The following is a 19,913-nucleotide window of genomic DNA, read 5'->3' as shown; positions in this document are numbered from 1 at the left end:
CCTAGTCTCTGACAGTCTCTTGCGCCATGCTCCTAGTCTTTGACCATCTCTTGCACCATGCTCCTAGTCTCTGACAGTCTCTTGTGCCATGCTCCTAGTCTCTGACCATCTCTTGCAGCATGTTCTTAGTCTCTGACCATCTCTTGCAGCATGTTCCTAGTCTCTGACCATCTCTTGCAGCATGCTCCTAGTTTCTGACAGTCTCTTGCACCATGCTCCTAGTCTCTGACAGTCTCTTGCGCCATGTTCCTAGTCTCTGACCATCTCTTGCACCATGCTCCTAGTCTCTGACTGTCTTTTGCGCCATGCTCCTAGTCTCTGACTATCTCTTGCACCATGCTCCTAGTTTCTGACAGTCTCTTGCGCCATGTTCCTAGTCTCTGACCATCTCTTGCACCATGCTCCTAGTTTCTGACAGTCTCTTGCACCATGCTCCTAGTCTCTGACAGTCTCTTGCGCCATGTTCCTAGTCTCTGACCATCTCTTGCACCATGCTCCTAGTCTCTGACTATCTCTTGCAGCATGCTCCTAGTCTCTGACTATCTCTTGCAGCATGCTCCTAGTCTCTGACTATCTCTTGCGCCATGCTCCTAGTCTCTGACTATCTCTTGCAGCATGCTCCTAGTCTCTGACTATCTCTTGCAGCATGCTCCTAGTCTCTGACTATCTCTTGCGCCATGCTCCTAGTCTCTGACTGTCTCTTGCACCATGCTCCTAGTCTCTGACTGTCTTTTGCACCATGCTCCTAGTCTCTGACTGTCTCTTGCACCATGCTCCTAGTCTCTGACTATCTCTTGCACCATGCTCCTAGTCTCTGACTATCTCTTGCACCATGCTCCTAGTCTCTGACCGTTTCTTGCGCCATGCTCCTATTCTCTGACTATCTCTTGCACCATGCTCCTATTCTCTATCTCTTGCACCATGTTCCTATTCTCTGACTATCTCTTGCACCATGCTCCTAGTCTCTGACCGTCTCTTGCGCCATGCTCCTAGTCTCTGACCGTCTCTTGCGCCATGCTCCTAGTCTCTGACCGTCTCTTGCGCCATGCTCCTAGTCTCTGACCGTCTCTTGCGCCATGCTCCTAGTCTCTGACCGTCTCTTGCGCCATGCTCCTAGTCTCTGACTGTCTCTTGCACCATGCTCCTAGTCTCTGACTGTCTCTTGCACCATGCTCCTAGTCTCTGACCGTCTCTTGCACCATGCTCCTAGTCTCTGACCGTCTCTTGCGCCATGCTCCTAGTCTCTGACCGTCTCTTGCGCCATGCTCCTAGTCTCTGACCGTCTCTTGCGCCATGCTCCTAGTCTCTGACTGTCTCTTGCACCATGCTCCTAGTCTCTGACCGTCTCTTGCGCCATGCTCCTAGTCTCTGACCGTCTCTTGCACCATGCTCCTAGTCTCTGACTGTCTCTTGCACCATGCTCCTAGTCTCTGACCGTCTCTTGCACCATGCTCCTAGTCTCTGACCGTCTCTTGCACCATGCTCCTAGTCTCTGACCGTCTCTTGCAGCATGCTCCTAGTCTCTGACCGTCTCTTGCGCCATGCTCCTAGTCTCTGACCGTCTCTTGCGCCATGCTCCTAGTCTCTGACCGTCTCTTGCAGCATGCTCCTAGTCTCTGACCGTCTCTTGCGCCATGCTCCTAGTCTCTGACTGTCTCTTGCACCATGCTCCTAGTCTCTGACCATCTCATGCACCATGCTCCTAGTCTCTGACTATCTCTTGCGCCATGCTCCTATTCTCTGACTATCTCTTGCACCATGCTCCTAGTCTCTGACAAATTCTTTATACACTTTCTGCAGTCTTTGACAGTTTTCTGTAGTATGACATTCAGTGAACTTTATGATCCACCCTTTGATGGAGTCAGGGGCAATACTTGAACCCTTCTCTGTGTTAGGTGAGCCCCCTATACACTGGAGAAGGCAGGCTGGTCATGTGATCAGCTGTCACCCGGCTGACTCCTCCGTGCTCCTCACCTTTCCCCCAGCGGCGCGGTGTTGGGGAGTGTGGCGGCCGGCAGGGGGCGCAGTGGGAATGGTAAACAGGCCGGGGGTAGGGTAGTGAGCGGGGAAGACGCAGTGGTTGGCCCGGCTGTCCCGGAGGTCTCTGTCAGTGTCGTGTCCTCCCCACATTTCACCTCCGGTTACCGAGTGAGGCCGGAGAGGGCCCCGGGCTCTCATAGACATGCCTCTGCTCTTCCTTGAACGATTTCCATGGCCGAGCCTGCGGACGTACACTGGTCTGAGCGGCCTACTACTGGGCCTCAGCCTACTGAGCGCCTACCGGAGCCTGAGCGGGGAGCTGGAGGAGGAGGAGCGGGCAGAGCTGCCGGAAGACACCGGGGACTTGGTGCACGAACTAGGCCGATACCTAGTCAATGACAGCCTGGGAGTATGGGTAAGTGAGGGGAGAGGAGTATGGGTGAGTGAGGGGAGAGGAGTATGGGGGAGAAGAGTATGGATGAGAGAGGAGTATGGGGGGTGAGAGAGGGGAGAGGAGTATGGGGGGTGAGAGAGGGGAGAGGGAGTATGGGGGGGAGAGGAGTATGGGGGATGAGTGAGGGGAGAGGAGTATGGGGGGAGGGGAAGAGTATGGATCAGAGAGGAGTATGGGTAAGTGAGGGGAGAGGAGTATGGGGGATGAGTGGGGGGAGAAGAGTATGGATGTGAGAGGAGTATGGGGGGTGAGTGAGGGGAGAGGGAGTATGGATGAGAGAGGAGTATGGGTGAGTGAGGGGAGAGGAGTATTGAGGGGGGGGGGAGTATGGGTGTGTGGGGAGAGAGGAGTATGGGTTAGTAGGGTGAGAGAAGTAAGGGGGGGGAGAGAGGAGTATGGGTGAGTGGGGGAAGAGTATGGGTGAGTAAGGGGAGAGGAGTATCGGGGGGAGAGAGGAGTATGGGTGAGCGAGGGGAGAGGAGTCATACAGTATGGGATGGGTGAATGAGGGGAGAGGAGTCATACAGTATGGGATGGGTGAATGAGGGGAGAGGAGTCATACAGTATGGGTGAATGAGGGGAGAGGAGTCATACAGTATGGGTGAATGAGGGGAGAGGAGTCATACAGTATGGGATGGGTGAATAAGGGGAGAGGAGTCGTACAGTATGGGTGAGTGAGGGGAGAAACCACAGCGTGAGGGAGGAGAGGAGTATGGGTGAATGAGGGGAAGGAGTCATACAGTATGGGTGAATGAGGGGAGAGGAGTCATACAGTATGGGTGAGGGAGGGGAGAGGAGTATGGGTGAATAAGGGGAGAGGAGTCATACAGTATGGGTGAATGAGGGGAGAGGAGTCATACAGTATGGGTGAATGAGGGGAGAGGAGTATGGGTGAATAAGGGGAGAGGAGTCATACAGTATGGGTGAATGAGGGGAGAGGAGTATGGGTGAGGGAGGAGAGGAGTATGGGTGAATGAGTGGAGAGGAGCCATACAGTATGGGTGAATGAGAGGAGCCATGGGTGAGGGGAATGTGACTGTAGAGTAACAATGATTGTGGGAAGAACAATCGGAGTGTAAGGTATGTGTGAGGGAGAACATCTGTGTAGAGAAATGAAGGGAGAAGTAGAGTTTTTACAGACAGCAGCCTCTGATTTTTTGCTTTTGAAAAGAAAAGAGAGCTGATTTGTGGGTCGGGGAATAACCACCACTGGTGATCCACTTTGCTGTGTTCCAGTTCTTGTAAATAAGCTCCCCGGAGAACTTTTATACTTTTTGGGGGGATTTGTAAAGACTGCAGCAAGGAAAACATTTTCTTGTGAGCTCAAGACCTTAATCAGAATCAAGTCCACATGTTTTTTGATGAGTGGGTGGATAGCGGCACACCCCAGACACCACAGACACCACTGGCCAAATCTACTGCTTTCTTGTACTGTCAGAGTGGGAAACATGCATTCCTCAGCTTCAAAAGCAGTCATTGAATGTCATTACAGATGTAGAATAAATTTTAAAGAGTAACTCCACTTTCTAGAGGATGTTACTGGCTGCATGTACACGAAATCTCTCCTAAACAGTGCACGTTTAGGAGATTACACTACCTATACAGTATCTCACAAAAGTGAGTACACCCCTCACATTTTTGTAAATATTTTATTTCATCTTTTCATGTGACAACACTGAAGAAATGACACTTTGCTACAATGTAAAGTAGTGAGTGTACAGCTTGTATAACAGTGTAAATTTGTTGTCCCCACAAAATAACTCAACACACAGCCATTAATGTCTAAACTGCTGGCAACAAAAGTGAGTACACCCCTAAGTGAAAATGTCCAAATTGTGCCCAATTAGCCATTTTCCCTCCCCAGTGTCATGTGACTTGTTAGTATTATAAGGTCTCAGGTGTGAATGGGGAGCAGGTGTGTTAAATTTGGTGTTATCACTCTCACTCTCTCATACTGGTCACTGGAAGTTCAACATGGCACCTCATGGCAAAGAACTCTCTGAGGATCTGAAAAAAGAATTGTTGCTCTACCAAAAGATGGCCTAGGCCAGTGATGGCGAACCTTGGCACTCCAGATGTTTTGGAACTACATTTCCCATGATGCTCAACTGTACTGCAGAGTGGATGAGCATCGTGGGAAATGTAGTTCCAAAACATCTGGGGTGCCAAGGTTCGCCATCACTGGCCTAGGCTATAAGAAGATTGCCAAGACCCTGAAACTGAGCTGCAGCACGGTTTACAGCGTTTAGCAGCACCATACAGCGGTTTAACAGGACAGGTTCCACTCAGAACAGGCCTCACCATGGTCAACCAATGAAGTTGAGTGCACGTGCTCAGCGTCATATCCAGAGGTTGTCTTTGGGAAATAGACGTATGAGTGCTGCCAGCATTGCTGCAGAGGTTGAAGGGGTGGGGGGTCAGCCTGTCAGTGCTCAGACCATATGCCGCACACTGCATCAAATTGGTCTGCATGGCTGTCATCCCAGAAGGAAGCCTCTTCTAAAGATGATGCACAAGAAAGCCCGCAAACAGTTTGCTGAAGTCAAGCATCACTAGCTTTGGTGACTTGGGGGAAATTCCCTTATTTGCAGGGAGTAAAGGAAAATCTCTGTAATGTGACACAGGTGGTGAAAAAAAAACTGACAGAACCCTACTTTACTATATCTAAAATGAAAATAAAGTGTTGCCCATAGTTCTACTTTAAGGAAGTGAAGATTGGAGAAAAAAAAAAATTAACAGTTAAAACAAAAAAAAAATGCAATTATGTAAGAGGAAGGGGGTATGAGGCAAGTGAGAGGATCTAATTCAAATGGGTGAAGGTCTGTTTTAAAGGATAAATTCACTTTTTGTAACCTGCAGCCCCGAGTCCCTGTTTTTACAGCGAACGGGGGATCTTACCCCCCATACCCCAGCGCCCCCCCCCCCCCCCCGCTTGCTGTCACCATCTAGAGAGAACATGGCCATGCGGGGCTCCTCCACCCACGGAGCCACGTCATTCATTCACAGTGTTCTGTGAATTTGAAAACTACCGACAGCATTTGCAGCTGTCGTCTTGTAGTTCCCAATATACTACCAGAGCGCTGTTGAGCCCTGTGGTAATTTATTCTCCTTTCTGTTAGTGTGTATCTGCCTGGCCGTACCAAGTACAAGCAGACAGATACACGGACAAGTCTGCAGGAGCCTGCTGATTGTGAGTGCAATGCTTTACACAGGTTACAAGTAAAATAATAAATGCTCATTTTTTTACCTGTAAAAAGGTGAACTTATCTCTTAAGGAGATTCCAGCTTCAGTATATATTCACGCCATTCTGCTGATGACCGTGGCATATTAATGATCTGTAGCTACACAGGCAAGCATTGTAGAAGGTTCAAGTGGTAAGGAGAAAATAATCTGAGATTTGTAGCTGCTACAAAGTTACTAGTGTGACATAGTCCTCTGTTTTAAGAAATTGCTTTTCAACCATGTAAACATCAAGCTTTCTCTACATGGATTAAATACTTGCGCAAACAGCATATTTACATTTGTTAGATTTCTTAAAATGTCTTCTGCTATAAAAATCTCACATGAAAATACATTTAGTGCTCTGAAATAAAAATATTACTACGTATTCCAATATTGGATGTGGTATTTTAGGAATATGAGAGAACTTAAATTAATAGTAAGGGATCGTTTTTTTTTTTTTTTTTAAATAACAAACACATCATACTTACCTCCACTGTGCAGCTCATTTTGCACAGAGTGGCCCCAAACCTGCTCTTCTGGGGTCCCCCGGCGGCTCTCGCGGCTTCTCCCCACATCAGATAACCCCCTAGGAGAAGCACTCTCCCGAGGGGGTAACCTTGCGGGCGCGCTCCCGAGTCCAGCATTCGGCGCCCATAGCCGCCGAATGTATGACTCAGCCCCGGCGCCCGTGCCATTGGATTTGATTGACAGCAGCGGGAGCCAATGGCTACGTTGCTATCAGTCTAGCCAATCAGGACACGAGACACCGGCTAGAGCTGGTGTGCTCGTCCCTGGTGCGAGGAAAAAGAGGGTTCAGGTAAGTAGAACGGGGGCACTGGGGGGCTGCTGCACTGCAAGAGGTTTTTCTCCTCAATGCATAGAATGCATTGAGGTGAAAAACCACAAAGGTTTACAACCCCTTACACATAGTAAAACTGTAGAGCACATGAGATAATCATTTCTGTGTGGTGTACTTGTCAGCTCCTGCCACTGTAGTCCTTTGTAACCCTCCAGCATGTCATTCTATATTGGACCCTAATCCTTGGCCACTAGATAGTCAAGTGTAGATTAGTTTTTTTCTCTGACTGGCTGATATATAATGCACTTTAGAACAATTCAGAGCACGTAACAGGTGGAGAATTGGAGCAAAGATCAGCAAAGTTAATGTTTTCACCATTTTAGGAACCTTTCAGCACTTTCTGAGCGTTGGCTTCATAATGGATGCAGTTTGCTTTCTGGTTGAAATGGATCCCTTAAAGTGGTTGTATACCCCTTTTTTTACATTTCTACACTGTTTAGGGAGAGATTCACCCTGCATGCTCCATCAGCGGTGCATGCGCAATGAAGGTCTGGCGTATCGTGCCGGAACGGAGGACTCCCACGCGCATGCGTGGGAATAACGTCATCACGGCTCCGGTCACTTATGCCTCGTTTCCACTGAGCGGTTCGGTACGGTACGCTATTTTGGGTGTTTCCATTATGAAAGCGGCCCATGCAACCGAACCGTTCCATTCAGGGTCCTGTTTCAGATGTGGGGCCATAGAAAATGGAACGGTTCGGTTAGGGCGGAGCTACGATACATTCCACTGATTGGTGGACGTGTGACGCCATGCTAGGCATTTTTTCTAAATCCACGTATGGCCCCTGTCGGTCCGACTTGCAGTGGAAACGCTCGCCTGAATAGGCCGGATCATTCTAGGCCTTCCAAACCGATCCGACCTGAACCGTTCCGCTCGGTGGAAACGAGGCATTACAGTGCCGGAGCCGCGAACTCGGAAGAAACGCAGAGGGGAAAATGTCAGCTCTCTCGGCGTTGACCTGGATGCGATGCGGGGGCATCGTTCTAAGGTAAGTTTTCATAATTTGCTAGTATGCGGTGCATACTAGCTCATTATGCCTTTGGCTGACAGGCTGTTTTTTTTTCCCCGTTTGCGGGTATACAACCACTTTAACGCTGAACTTTAGGCTAAATCAAATACTTTCCACATTTTTTTTTTTTTTTTACGTGTAAAAGGGATTCATTTAAAGCTAAAGACTGGGCTAAGCTAGAAAGCCCCCTATGTAATAGCATGGGCAAGTGACAGGTACATTTTATAGAGACCTCTAATGTCTCCACTGCAGCTAATCAAGCACAGATTATGCCTTATTGGCTGCATCCCCAGCAACAGCCGCTAGGGAGTGACAGCTCTGAAACCAGAAATGACAAAATTCTTGTCACTTCCAGGTTCATTAATTACAGAGGACATCAGGGAAAGAATATTGTCTGAGCTCCTCCTGCTCTACACCCTGAAATGATTCACCGTGGTACTGGGCTCCCTGAAGGGGCAGGAGAGTATGGGAACCACTTCAGGTGTTGGGGGAAGACGGAGCTTTTCAAAGGGCAGGAATCCGGTGGCTATAAAGTCGGCTGTAAATAAAAAAAAAAAAAACAAAAAAAACCAAAACATGCCAAGCTCGCGGCTACATCTGTAAGCGTGTTGTGACCACTGGAAGTTCAGGGAGTTTATAAACGGCCTATGGAATATAATACCCTGAATCTCTATCAGCCTCTTGTAACATGCTCCCAGCATATTCCCAGCCAAAAATGTTGCATGTCCACACTCTCTGACCCTCATTTCCTCTATTAGGTCTGCAGTTTCTGACAGTCCTTTCAAGCATTGCATATATTGAACATTATGTGCGCCCCTTTGGTGATGCCGCATTTGAGGCCTCCTTTAGCTTAAAAGTAGACAACCACTGATCTAACCTTTTATGGTACCTGCAGGTGGAGCTCTCAGCTTTTTTTTTTTTTTTTGCATGTCTCCTTATTATGTGATATAAAGAGGTTGTTTAAAGAGATCAGTAGCTTAAAGGAGTTGTAAAGGCAGAAGGGTTTTTTCATCTTAAAGTGGAGCTCCACCCTGTTTTACAAGTTTTGCTTAATCACATGCCATGACTGTATTCAGTTATAAATGGATTTTTTTTTTTTCTTTTGTACCTGGATTTTTCAATGTTAATCTCTGCTTCCTGTCTTAGTTCTCTGCGGATATGGGTGGGTCATCTGCGGGTATTTTGCAGTTTCCTTTATTCCTGCAATGTCTCCTGGGAGCTCCTGTCATTATTCCCAGGAGTCATTGTGGAGGCCTGCCGCGAGTTCTCGCGGGATTTCGATGCCGCCCGCCCGTTGTGATGGCAACCCTGAAGTTTACGGCGCTGCTCACTGTAAACACTGAGCATGCGCGAGAAATAGCGTTGAATGCTGGGAGCTCAGCATTCACCAGATCCCGGAAATCCATGCTTGTGGGCTTCATATGCCCACAAGCAAGATGAGAACGGCCACGATCGAGTTTTATAAATATTTATTTAAAACGGACAGCAGCAGCTTAAAACAACCGAAACAGTGAGTGCCACTTAACGATTGTACATGTGTCAGAATGATTAAAAAAAAAAAAAAATGGGAATGGTCGCGGGAACCCCGCTTTAATGCATTCTGTGCATTAAGATAAAAAACCCTTTGTGTGTAGCAGCCACCCCAGCACCCCCTAATTGCTTACCTGAGCCCCATCTCTCTTCAGCGATGTCCACAAATGTCTAAGCCATCCGGGACACTCCTGATTGGCTGAGACATAGCAGCGGGAGCCAATGGCACTGCTGCTGTCAAAGTCAGTCAGCCAATCGGGGGAGAGAAGGGTTCCGGCTCCGTGTCTGAATGAACACACGGAGCTGTGACATGGCTCCTGTGCCCCCATAGGAAGCTGCTGACTTTGGGGGCACTTGATAGGAGGGAGGGGCCAGGAGCAGCAAAGAGGGACTTGAGAAGGAGGATCCAGGCCCCTCTGTGCAAAACCAACTGCACAGAAGAGGTATGTATAACATGTTTGTTATAAAAAAAAAAACAAAAAAAACTATACAATGACTTTAAGCTGAAATTATACATAACACTCTTGGATGACTCAATATGACGTTTCAGGGAGAGAAGTGAGCTATTTTTGCTGTATTGTCTCTTTATACAACTTATGGCCCTTATGGAACACCGTATTAAAGCTGCATTCCAGGCATATGGCCAAATACAGTTTTGCATATCAAAGGAAATTAATTTTTTTTCCATCCAGTCCTGGGGTTTACACAGCCCTCCTAGGCCGTAGAATCAGGATGGTTGTATGCAGCCAAGCCTTATTAGGTTGCCTGTGTAGCCACTTCCTAGTCAAAGTTCTACTGTACCAAGGCTTACAAAAAACTGATATATCAATTTAGATATAGATTTACATTCGCTACATTCAAAAATACATTTAGGGAGACACTTTCACCTTGCCAATTCAGGGCAAAGTGACCGTGTTTGTTCAAAGGGGCCCCCCGACCCACTAATGCGCAACTTGACATTGCTCCCTGTGGCTCCTTTTGCTGCCTCAATACCCATTGCTTCTGGATATGAAGAAGCATGTGGCCTCTTTCCATTGACATCGCTTGGGTCTAGTAGCCAGTTGCTAGACCAGAATATTGGCTCATGACAGAGTGTGAAGTCACTGCTCCCCCTGGCATCATATACTGGAGATATGGTGCCGGCAGCAAAGGAGCACAAGCAACATGAATATAACCTGTTCCTTGAGTACACAGACACCGTCATATCCTGAGTGGGCAAGGTGAACATGGCTTTTTGATTAATTTTTAAGCAATAATTAACTGCATTTACACTCAAAGCTGCTTCTTTAGTACGGTCTTGACAGTTCATGTTTATTTGTGAAGTAAAGAATGTGTATTTCTCTGATTTTAGTTACGTGTTGCACTTTCATTTTTTTTTTTTTGCTTCTTAAATACCGGGATAACAACTTGGTACACATGTTAGATTAATCGTAGTATAAATAAATGTGTTTCATTTTGAGAAGTGTTTAACAAGCGTGTTAGCATGACATTATTACATAAACATACATAAACACGGCTTTGTATGTTTTGCGGCTTCACTGTGTGTCTTCAACAAGTATTTCGGTTTTTCATTAGAGCTAGAGTTTTCTGTCACTAATCATGGCCAAGACAGATTTGCTTACACAGCCTGATATACTTACTACCTGATATGCTAGAAACATATGACTGCTTTAATAAGTTATTTTGAGAAGCTGTGCCTTAAAATAGCCTGCCTATTTAGTTTGTAGCTTCTACGTGTTGTATGTGACTGTTGACCATGAACTTGATGAGGTACAGGAGGGTAATGGAGCAAAACGGATCAATAACCTGCGGTATGACCACCTACTCTCTATCTGGCCTTTTTCCACATTTTATAACTAGATCAGATGTTATAAGTTCAAAAATCCCCTCTTACCGATCCCCCAGGAAAAGAAATATTATACGCTCCATCAGCTGGGGAGGAGGGCGGGGTGCAAATTTTAATTTCAGCAATGCCCAGAGTTTTTCTTTAATTCAATTGAATTTTTTCAAAATGCAATGTATTATTTCACAATGTCATCTGTCTAATTTTGTTTGATAAAGCTAATTTTACAAGAATTTATTAACTTAGTTCCTGCAGGTAGAAATTACAACCATCCAGAAATAACCTTTCGGCAGTTCTGCCATTTTATTCTGTTGAAATCTGAATTCTGTTCTGTTGCCATGAGTTTGACACAGTGATATGTTTTGTACTAGGCTATTAAATGAGCCCAAAAAAAAGCTATTTGTTAACCACGTCAATATCGGGCACTTTTACCCCCCCCCCCTTCCTGACCTGGCCAATTTTCAGTATTCAACTCTGTCACACTTTGAATGACAATTGCGCGGTCATGCAACACTTTACCCAAACTACATTTTTTTTAATTTTGTTTACTCAAATAGAGATTTCTTTTGGTGGTATTTAATTACCCTTGGGATTTTTATTTTTTGCTAAATAAATAAAAATAAAAAAATGAAAACATGTTTTTCTTTGTTTCTGATATAAAATGTTGCAAGTAAACTTCTGCTACATTTCTTTTGGTGAAAATAACCAAAATAAGTGTATATTATTATTTAGAGGCCTAAAAATGTCAGGACAGTACAGATATCCCCTAAATGACCCCTTTTTGGAATGTAAACACCCCAAGGCATTTAGTAAGAGGCGTGGCGAGTTTTTTGAAGTTGTAATGTTTTGTCATAGTTTCTTGGAAAATGAAAAAAAAATGAAGAAAGACAGGTATGGCAGCGATCAGGGACACTGACTGGTGACAGTACGGGAAAAAACAAAAATATTTGTTTTTTATATATATATATATATATATATATATATATATATATATATATATATATATATATATATATATATATATATATATATATATATATATATATTATGATTTTTTTTTTTTTAAACACTTTGACCAGAGCAATATAATGTTACCATAGTATCATTGTGCTACACTGGGGAAGTGATCATTGATTTTTTTTTTTTTTTTTTTACGTTTCTTTTATATGTTTGCATATAGCAATCAATTTCATGTGGTATATATGCAAGCATTTTTACTGAATGAAATAGATTCATTCAGTTTGTTTTGTTGTGATTAGCTATGATTGGCCACAGCTGATCACATGGCACAGAGGGGCCGTGATAGACCCAGTAAGTGACCACTGTGATCAATCACAGCTAGAAACACAATGGATGGCTTAAAAGGACACCATCCATTGTTTACAACTGTCATGTGACCTGCTGTGATGGGTTACAGCAGTCACATGGTACCGGTACAGTGATTAGTCATTGGCTGTGTCCGGTGGACGCAGCCGGTGACAGATCGTGCTGCTGCATGGCCCGATCTGGGAGGACGTTATATGACATCCACCTGGATCAATGAAAGGCCCGCGCGGCCTTCAGTTTACTATAGGCTGGATGGAAACGGGTTAAATGAAGAATCCAGTCAAACCTAAAAATGTTACATTAAACCTAAATCTGAACACATTCTGGCTGCTGAGTGTCTGTAGTTTCCTCCCTGACATCTAATTGTCAGTTTGTTAGCAGTATTATTGCATCTCTATCTGCTGAATGGGCCTAAAAAACTCTAGGTTAATGCCATTTAATCACTTGCCGCCCGCCATATAGCAAAATGACGGCGGCAAAGTGGTTGTGTTATCCTGATCGGACGTCATATGACCTGTTAAGGATAACAAGCCGCTGCAATTGTTGTTGCGGCGTGTCACTCTGACACACCGCAACTCCGATCTATGTAGAGAGTCTCTGACGGAGACTCTTTGACACGTGATCAGCCATGTCCAATCATGGTGGATCACGATTTAAACAGGAAGAGCCGTTAATCGGCCTTTCCTCACTCGCGTCTGACAGACGCAAGTAGAGTAGAGGAGAGCAGATTGGCTGCTCTCCTGACAGGGAGGGTCTGTGCTGATTGTTTATCAGCACAGCCCCCCCACGGATGCCCACCCAGGACCACCTGGGATGCCACCAGGGATGGCCACCACTGATGACCACCAGATATGGCATCCCTGGTGGCAATGGGTACCCACACAATGCCAATCAGTGCCCACCAGCAATACCTGCCAGTGCCACCTATCAGTTCCCACCTTTCAGTGCCGCCTATGAGTGCCCATCAGTGCCACCACATTGGTACCACCTCATCCACGCTCATCAGTGCCTGTCAGTGCAGCCTCATCAGTGCCCATCAGTAAAGGAGAAAACTCGCTTATTTACAAAATTTTATAACAGAAATGAAGAAAAACTTTTTTTTTTTTTTCAAAATTTTCGGTCTTTTTTTTATTTGTTCAGCAAAAAATAAAAAACGCAGAGGTGATCAAATACCACCAAAAGAAAACTCTATTTTTGAGGAACAAAATGATAAAAATGTTGTTTAGGTACAGTGTACATGACCGCGCAATTGTCATTTAAACAGCTGAAAATTGGCCTGGGCAGGAAGGGGGGAAAGTGCCCTGTATTGAAGTGGTTAAGCACTACCCTTTGTTTTAACATACAAAGTGAGATGAAAAAGGGACAGTGAGTTTGGCTTCAAGGTATTCTATAAAATACATTTCTTTTTCATGCATTGAGAGACGCAGGAAGTCTTTTACCTTCAGGTTTTACTGCTATCTACAGGAGGGTTGGACACTGGCAAACAAAAAAAATAATCCCTCATAGTAACAGCATGCCTCAGTGTTTTTGCTAGTCCTAGGAGGATGGTCTTTTTTCAGCTGTTGTGTTAAAAACTAACCTATACTTTGCTAGCAACTTTTTTCTTCAAGAATCAAGATTTTTGCATCGTTGCTGGAGCTTTGTCTCATTGGTTTGCAGTTATCCGGTGCAGTCGTCCTCATCTTGACTTTTGGAGTATGAGACCACGCTGAACATTGTGGGGATAGCCTGGAAATGACCTTTGGACACTGTTCCACTTTAGGCACTTTCGAACTCTGTTCTGGTAAAGGTTAGCGGTGGAACTCTTTTCCTGACCAGATCCGCCTACATCACCTCAGCATGTGCCCTGTCTCTGAAGACTTTTTTGTGAGTAGGCCAGGACTAAACACCAGGAGATACCTCATTTGCAAGGTCACAGTGTGCCTTTTTGCCACATAAGAGGTTAACATGAGACTGAGTGCTGATGTGATCAACTGGGATTGACCCTCACGTTTACCTGCATCCTCTTTTCGACCATACAACACCAATAAAGCATCTCCCCAGGGCTGGGGAGAGCAGCAGGCATTCCCCACTTTTTTTTTTTTGTTTTTTTTTGGGGGGCCTTTTAGTGATTTTTAAAAAAAAAATTTGTATTGCCCACCACTAGGGATTGGCGAACAGTTAGGCCCGAGCATCAGTGCACCCTGATTGGGCAAAGCTTTGCCCATTCAGGGTGCAGTGTACGCTGGTTGTTAAGGAGCGGGGCCCGGAAGCCGGCCACAGCGTTCTTAACACCCAATAAATCATCAGCGGTCAATGGGTTTCCTCGCTGACAGCTGGAAGGGGAACCCCGCACAAGGGGAACCCCACGCAAAAAGCAAAAAGCGGTGTGTGCCCATCCCCCCAAATCCGTATTAGACCCTTATCCGGGCATGCAGCCTGGCAGGTCAGACTCCCCGACCTCAAAGCACCCTGTCCCCATTTTGATGGGGACAAGGGCCTCTTCCTGACAACCTTGGGCTGTGGTAGACGGGAGGCTTATTGGAATCTGGAAGCCCCCTTTAACGAGTCCCTCAATGTGAATCCAATGTCGATCGCGCCGCCTGCCGACCTGAGAAATAAAAAATATAAAAAATGCCCAGTCTCCTGGGAGGGGCTTTGACATTTCCTATATAGGTAAGAGGTGGGGCCACCTAACTAGGTCACCCGATGGCACCACCCCCTTCTGACATCAGACTGGTGCATGCTGGGCATGTGACGTCACGTAGGGGTAGCGGGTAGGCACTATGTACCCCAATACCCATTCACATAGGGCGGGGGACCTTGTTAAAGGGGACTTCCAGATTCCAATAAGCCTCCCGCCTGCAGACCCCGACAACCACAGCCCAGGGTTGTCAAGAGGGGCCCTTGTCCTCATCAACATGGGGACAGTGGGGTTTGGGGCGAGGGGGGGGGCAGAGATCTCCCTGCCCCAAAGCACCTTACCCCTCCCTCCATGTTGAGGGCATGTGGCCTAATATGGTTCAGGAGGTGAGCCGACGCTCGCTTGTCTCCCCCCCCCCCCCCCCGACCTGCCAGGCTACGTGCTCGGATAAGGGTCCAGTATGGATTTTGGGGGGTCCACACTCCTTCTTTTTTTTTTTTTTTTTTTTTTGGGGGGGGGGGGGTTCCCCTCCAAATCCATACTGGTCCCAAAGGGGGGGGGGGAATAAGCACCATTTTTTTTTTTTTTTTTTTTTTTTCAATAGTTGGGTGCCGGCAATTGCAACCACAAATCATTTTAAAGTGGTTGTATACCCACATTTGTAATTTTTACCTACAGGTTAGCCTATAATAAGACTTACCTGTAGGTAAAATTAATATCTCCTAAACCTGTTTGGTTTAAGAGATATTCGCTTTGCATGCAGCTGCTGACGTCAGCGGCGCATGCACTCTGAAGGTCCGGCAAATGCTGCCGGACCTTGCCGGGTAGAAGACTCCCACAAGCATGCGCGGGAGTCACGTCATCGTGGCTCCAGACACTCACAGCGCCCGAGCCGCGACCCCTTAAGAAACGCCAAGGGCAAAATGTCAGCTCCCTCGGCATGGACGGGGCTGCGATACGAGGGCTTCGATCTAAGGTAAGTTTTTCTTAATGAGCTAGTATGCAGTGCATATTAGCTCGTTATGCCTTTTTTTTTAGATGTGTGGGTATACAAGCGCTTTAAATGGAATTTGACTTGGTTTTTTTTCTTTAGAAATTACATTTTTGATGCAGCATATTTTATGCATGCTACAGATGTGCCACTTTACAGGCACATTAAGGGGGTCTATAGTTGAAGGAATTTTTCATTGTTATTGTTGCACTTTAAGCGTAAATAAAATCACTGCTCCTGCAAAAATTACCGTTTTACTTTCCAATCCTGTATGTGGCAGCATAACCTAAAGGTTAAAAACCTTCTATGCATTTAACAAATCCTACTATTACCAAGTGAAAAGTAGTTTGATTTTAGCACAGGTACTTTGCTTGCATTAAAGCTGAAATACACAAACAATTGCAGCTCTCTATATATAGATAAATGATTTAGGGTTGGTTCACATCACGAAAACGCTTTCCAGATCTGAATGAATAAATGACTTGTATAGCGCTACCTATGCGAACTGAATCGCCTCAGGGCGCTTTTTTTTTTTTTTTTTTTTTTTTTTTTTGCTGCCGGTGTCCATCTGCAGTATAGCACGGTCCTTTGCCCCATGGGGTCCTGACACGCTTACAAACACATACACATACAACATACACATATTTGGCCAATTTTTCGACAGGATCTAATTAACCTACCAGCATGTCTTTGGAGTGTGGGAGGAAACCGGAGTACCCGGAGGAAACCCACACAGGCACAGGGAGAACATGCAAACTCCAGGCAGATGGTGTCGTGATCGGGATTTGAACCAGCGACCCTATTGCTGCTAGGTGAATGTGCTATCCACTACACCACTGTGCTGCCCCCTTCTGCTCCGGATACGTTTTGAATGCATTTTTGATGTGGTTTTGCTGTGTTTTCAGATGCATTCCAGGTGCTTTTTTCTTCCTTTTTCCTGTTTTTTTGTACTGTACTGGGGTCTGGTGTGTTTTGATGTATTTTATCACGTTCCAGTACTGTCCTGTGCAGGAGAAATGCAGCATATTCTACTTTTTTTTTTTTTTCTGGAACTGGAATGCCCTGAAACTACTGACTGCACTGGTGTGAACTATGCCATTGGAAACCATATAACTTACTTTCCATGCATTTTTGATGCAGAAAAGAAACGCACTGGACTACATGTGGTGTGAACTGGCCATTAGGGCTGGTTCACACCACAAAAAGGCACTTGAGATCCGTTGCGGATGTGTTTCTGCATGCTCGTTTTTGGCACATTACATTGCGTTTTTAATGTGTTTCCAATGCATTCCAGATGCTTTTTTTTCTTCTATTATCTTGGGTTTTTTTCACTGTACTGGGGTCTGGTGTGTTTTGCTGCATTCCATTGCGTTTTTGATGCATTTTACTGTGTTCCAGTACAGTCCAGTGGAGAAAAGATGCAGCATGTTCTTTTTTTTTTTTTCTGGAACCGACCGCATTGATGTGAACTATCCCATTGGACACCATATAACCTACGTTCCCTGCGTTTTAGATGCAGAAAAAATGCACTGGACTGCCTGCGGTGTGAACTGGCCCTTAATGCATATTTTACGCACAGCCATTCACTTGTATGGCATTTATACATGGCACCTGCAGCTCCCTGGCTGTGTGAAAACATCTGGAGTTTTATACTGGGCATTTTCAGCTTTTCACCATCCATGTGCATCAGGCCTTAACCAGTCACAGACTGGGTAGGAGAAAGGACCAGACTTGCCTAACTGCACTGCCAGCTGTGTAAACCTCCAGACTGGATAGACAGAAATGCAAATCCTTTGGCAAGTAGAATAACTCCCACTGTATGGATTTACCTTTGTGTTTGGTTGTTAGCCAGGAGTTGTGCTTTAACAGCTCCTTGATAGTGTTCTGTGTACATAGGTAATTGAACTGGAGGTCAAATGATCAGTTTTTGTATTAGTCTGATTTCATCATCATGCATGTGTTTAAGTTGCAAGATTTTATTATTTTTACGTGTATTATTTATTGTGTATTATTTTCTACAGGTGTTGGTGAACACAGTGTGCTGTTTCCTGATGCTTGTTGCAAAATTAATCCAGCATGTGGTGTTTGGTCCTTTGCGTGTTAGCGAGAGGCAGGTAAGTACAGTGTAGATAAATGACATACCAATGTAGTTTCTTGGCTGTTGTAATGTGTATACTAAGGGATAACTGCTTGTGTTGTGAAAAAATGTAATTGATTTCAAAGTCGTCGTCCCCCGCCCCTTGGAGCTCTTCGCCCCTTGGAGCTCTCCGCCCATGACCTTTATTTTTTTTTCTAAACATACTCTTTTGGAGGGGTCATTGATTCAGTCCCACAATGTCATGTCTTTCCTCATCTTCTTTTTTTTTTTTTTTTTTTTTTTTTTTTTAGCAGGGTGCAGATTCCGAATGCTTTAGAGAATGACAAAATGTAATGTGGCGCTACTCTCTGCAGCATTCTTCTGTAAACCCAGGATGGCTGGATGATGTACTCTATGGGGGCTGATCTCAGGAAGCGGGTTGAATGATGCTTGAAGTTAGAAATAATACTTGAAGATATTTGGCATTCTAAACATGTTGCAGGTCTGCATGTTACTTTAAACATTTTATCAAGCTGTAGTTGGGCTTTAAGAATATCGACAATTGTAATGTAGTACCATAGCAATAGGGGCCTGCGCGCAGCTTTTTTTAATGTGTACTAATCTTGGCTGCTGCAGCAATGCTTCTACCACACTGGACAGATTTATTTTTACTTCCTGTGCTTAAAGCTCCATTTACACCTGTGCGACTTGTCATGCAACTTTGGATATCAAAGTCACATAACAAGTCGTTCCCATGTTTTCCAATGATAACCATTCATATATGTGTGACTTAAAGTTGCAGCAACTTTGATCCGACATTCATGCAACTTGAGGGCCATAGACTTCAATGCCAACCCTCAGAAATTGCATTAAAGTCGTACCTGAATGTTATACAATGCAACAGTTGTCCATTATCACTGGTCAAAACCAAAGTCGTATCCAAGTTGCACCCATCCAAAGTTGTATCAAGATTGCACTCCAAAGCTGGTGCAACTTTGGAGTCCTACAAGTATGAATGGAGCCTAACTGGTTGTTATGGGAAGTCTCACCAGAAGAGACATAAACCAAAAAAAAAAAATCTGACAGAGATTGTACCCACGTTTGTTAAATAAAAAAAAAATCTGTGCCATTGTACAATTTTCCCAACAGGTACTTTATAGAAGTTTGAACCTATTCCCCACTCCATTGGAATGCCACTCTTCCAATAAGCATATATAAGTATATGCTTATTTTCCTATCATCCTGAAACCCTCCATAACACCTACTTACTTGGAGAACTATTTATGATCTATTTAAACATACTCTGAATTAGGGATGCACCAATACCAGTATTGGTGCGGATACCAAGCATTTGCACGAGTATTGGTACTCGTGCAAATGCTCCAATGCCTAATCCAACACCTGTTGTATCGGACCAGGCGTCCTCAAGCTAAGCAGAGGGGCCGGGCAGCCTTACAGGTAATCGGTGCGGCGGTGGGGGCAGTTAAAAGCACCGATCTCCCTGTATAGCTTTTCTGACGGCAGCTTCTCCTCCTCTCCCTCCCGCAGCTGTCGGGTGCTTTATTGAAAGTTATACAGGGTGATCGGTGCTTTTAACTGCCCCCACGATCACCCCCGTGTCCTCAGGGTCGTCCTTCCTCTCTTGGGTGTCGTCCTTCCTCTCTTGGGTGTCGTCCTTCCTCTCTTGGGTGTCGTCCTTCCTCTCTTGGGTGTCGTCCTTCCTCTCTTGGGTGTCGTCCTCCCTCTCTGGGGTGTCGTCCTCCCTCTCTGGGGTGTCGTCCTCCCTCTCTTGGGGTCCCCGGCTTCCCCACCCTCTCTTGGGGTGCCCGGCTTCCCGGGTCCTCCTCCCTCTCTCCGGGTGCCCGGCTTCCCGGGTCCTCCTCCCGTCCCAGATCTGTCAAGATGGAGAGCGGAGGAAGGAGTCGGTAAATCTGTCATAACTGAGCATCGCAACCTGTGTTTACGATGCTTCAGTTTATGATTGTCTCCTCTCCATT

At 45.5% G+C, this 19,913-nt stretch overlaps 1 protein-coding gene across 1 annotated transcript in view; it reads left to right on the top strand.

Annotated features, from left to right (window-relative positions):
• Window positions 1–1,990: 1,990 nt before the first annotated feature.
• Window positions 1,991–19,913, top strand: part of AMFR (autocrine motility factor receptor) — a 51,905-nt gene continuing 33,982 nt past the window's right edge. The window contains exons 1-2 of the mRNA XM_073605498.1: window positions 1,991–2,395; window positions 17,861–17,953. Of these exons, the coding sequence (XP_073461599.1) occupies window positions 2,183–2,395; window positions 17,861–17,953 (306 nt within the window). The 5' untranslated portion in view covers window positions 1,991–2,182. The remainder of the gene's footprint in view (window positions 2,396–17,860; window positions 17,954–19,913) is intronic.

Source organism: Aquarana catesbeiana, linkage group LG11 (genome assembly GCF_042186555.1).
Source record: "Aquarana catesbeiana isolate 2022-GZ linkage group LG11, ASM4218655v1, whole genome shotgun sequence".
Lineage (NCBI taxonomy): Eukaryota > Metazoa > Chordata > Amphibia > Anura > Ranidae > Aquarana > Aquarana catesbeiana.
This window is presented reverse-complemented; position numbering and strand designations above follow the sequence as displayed.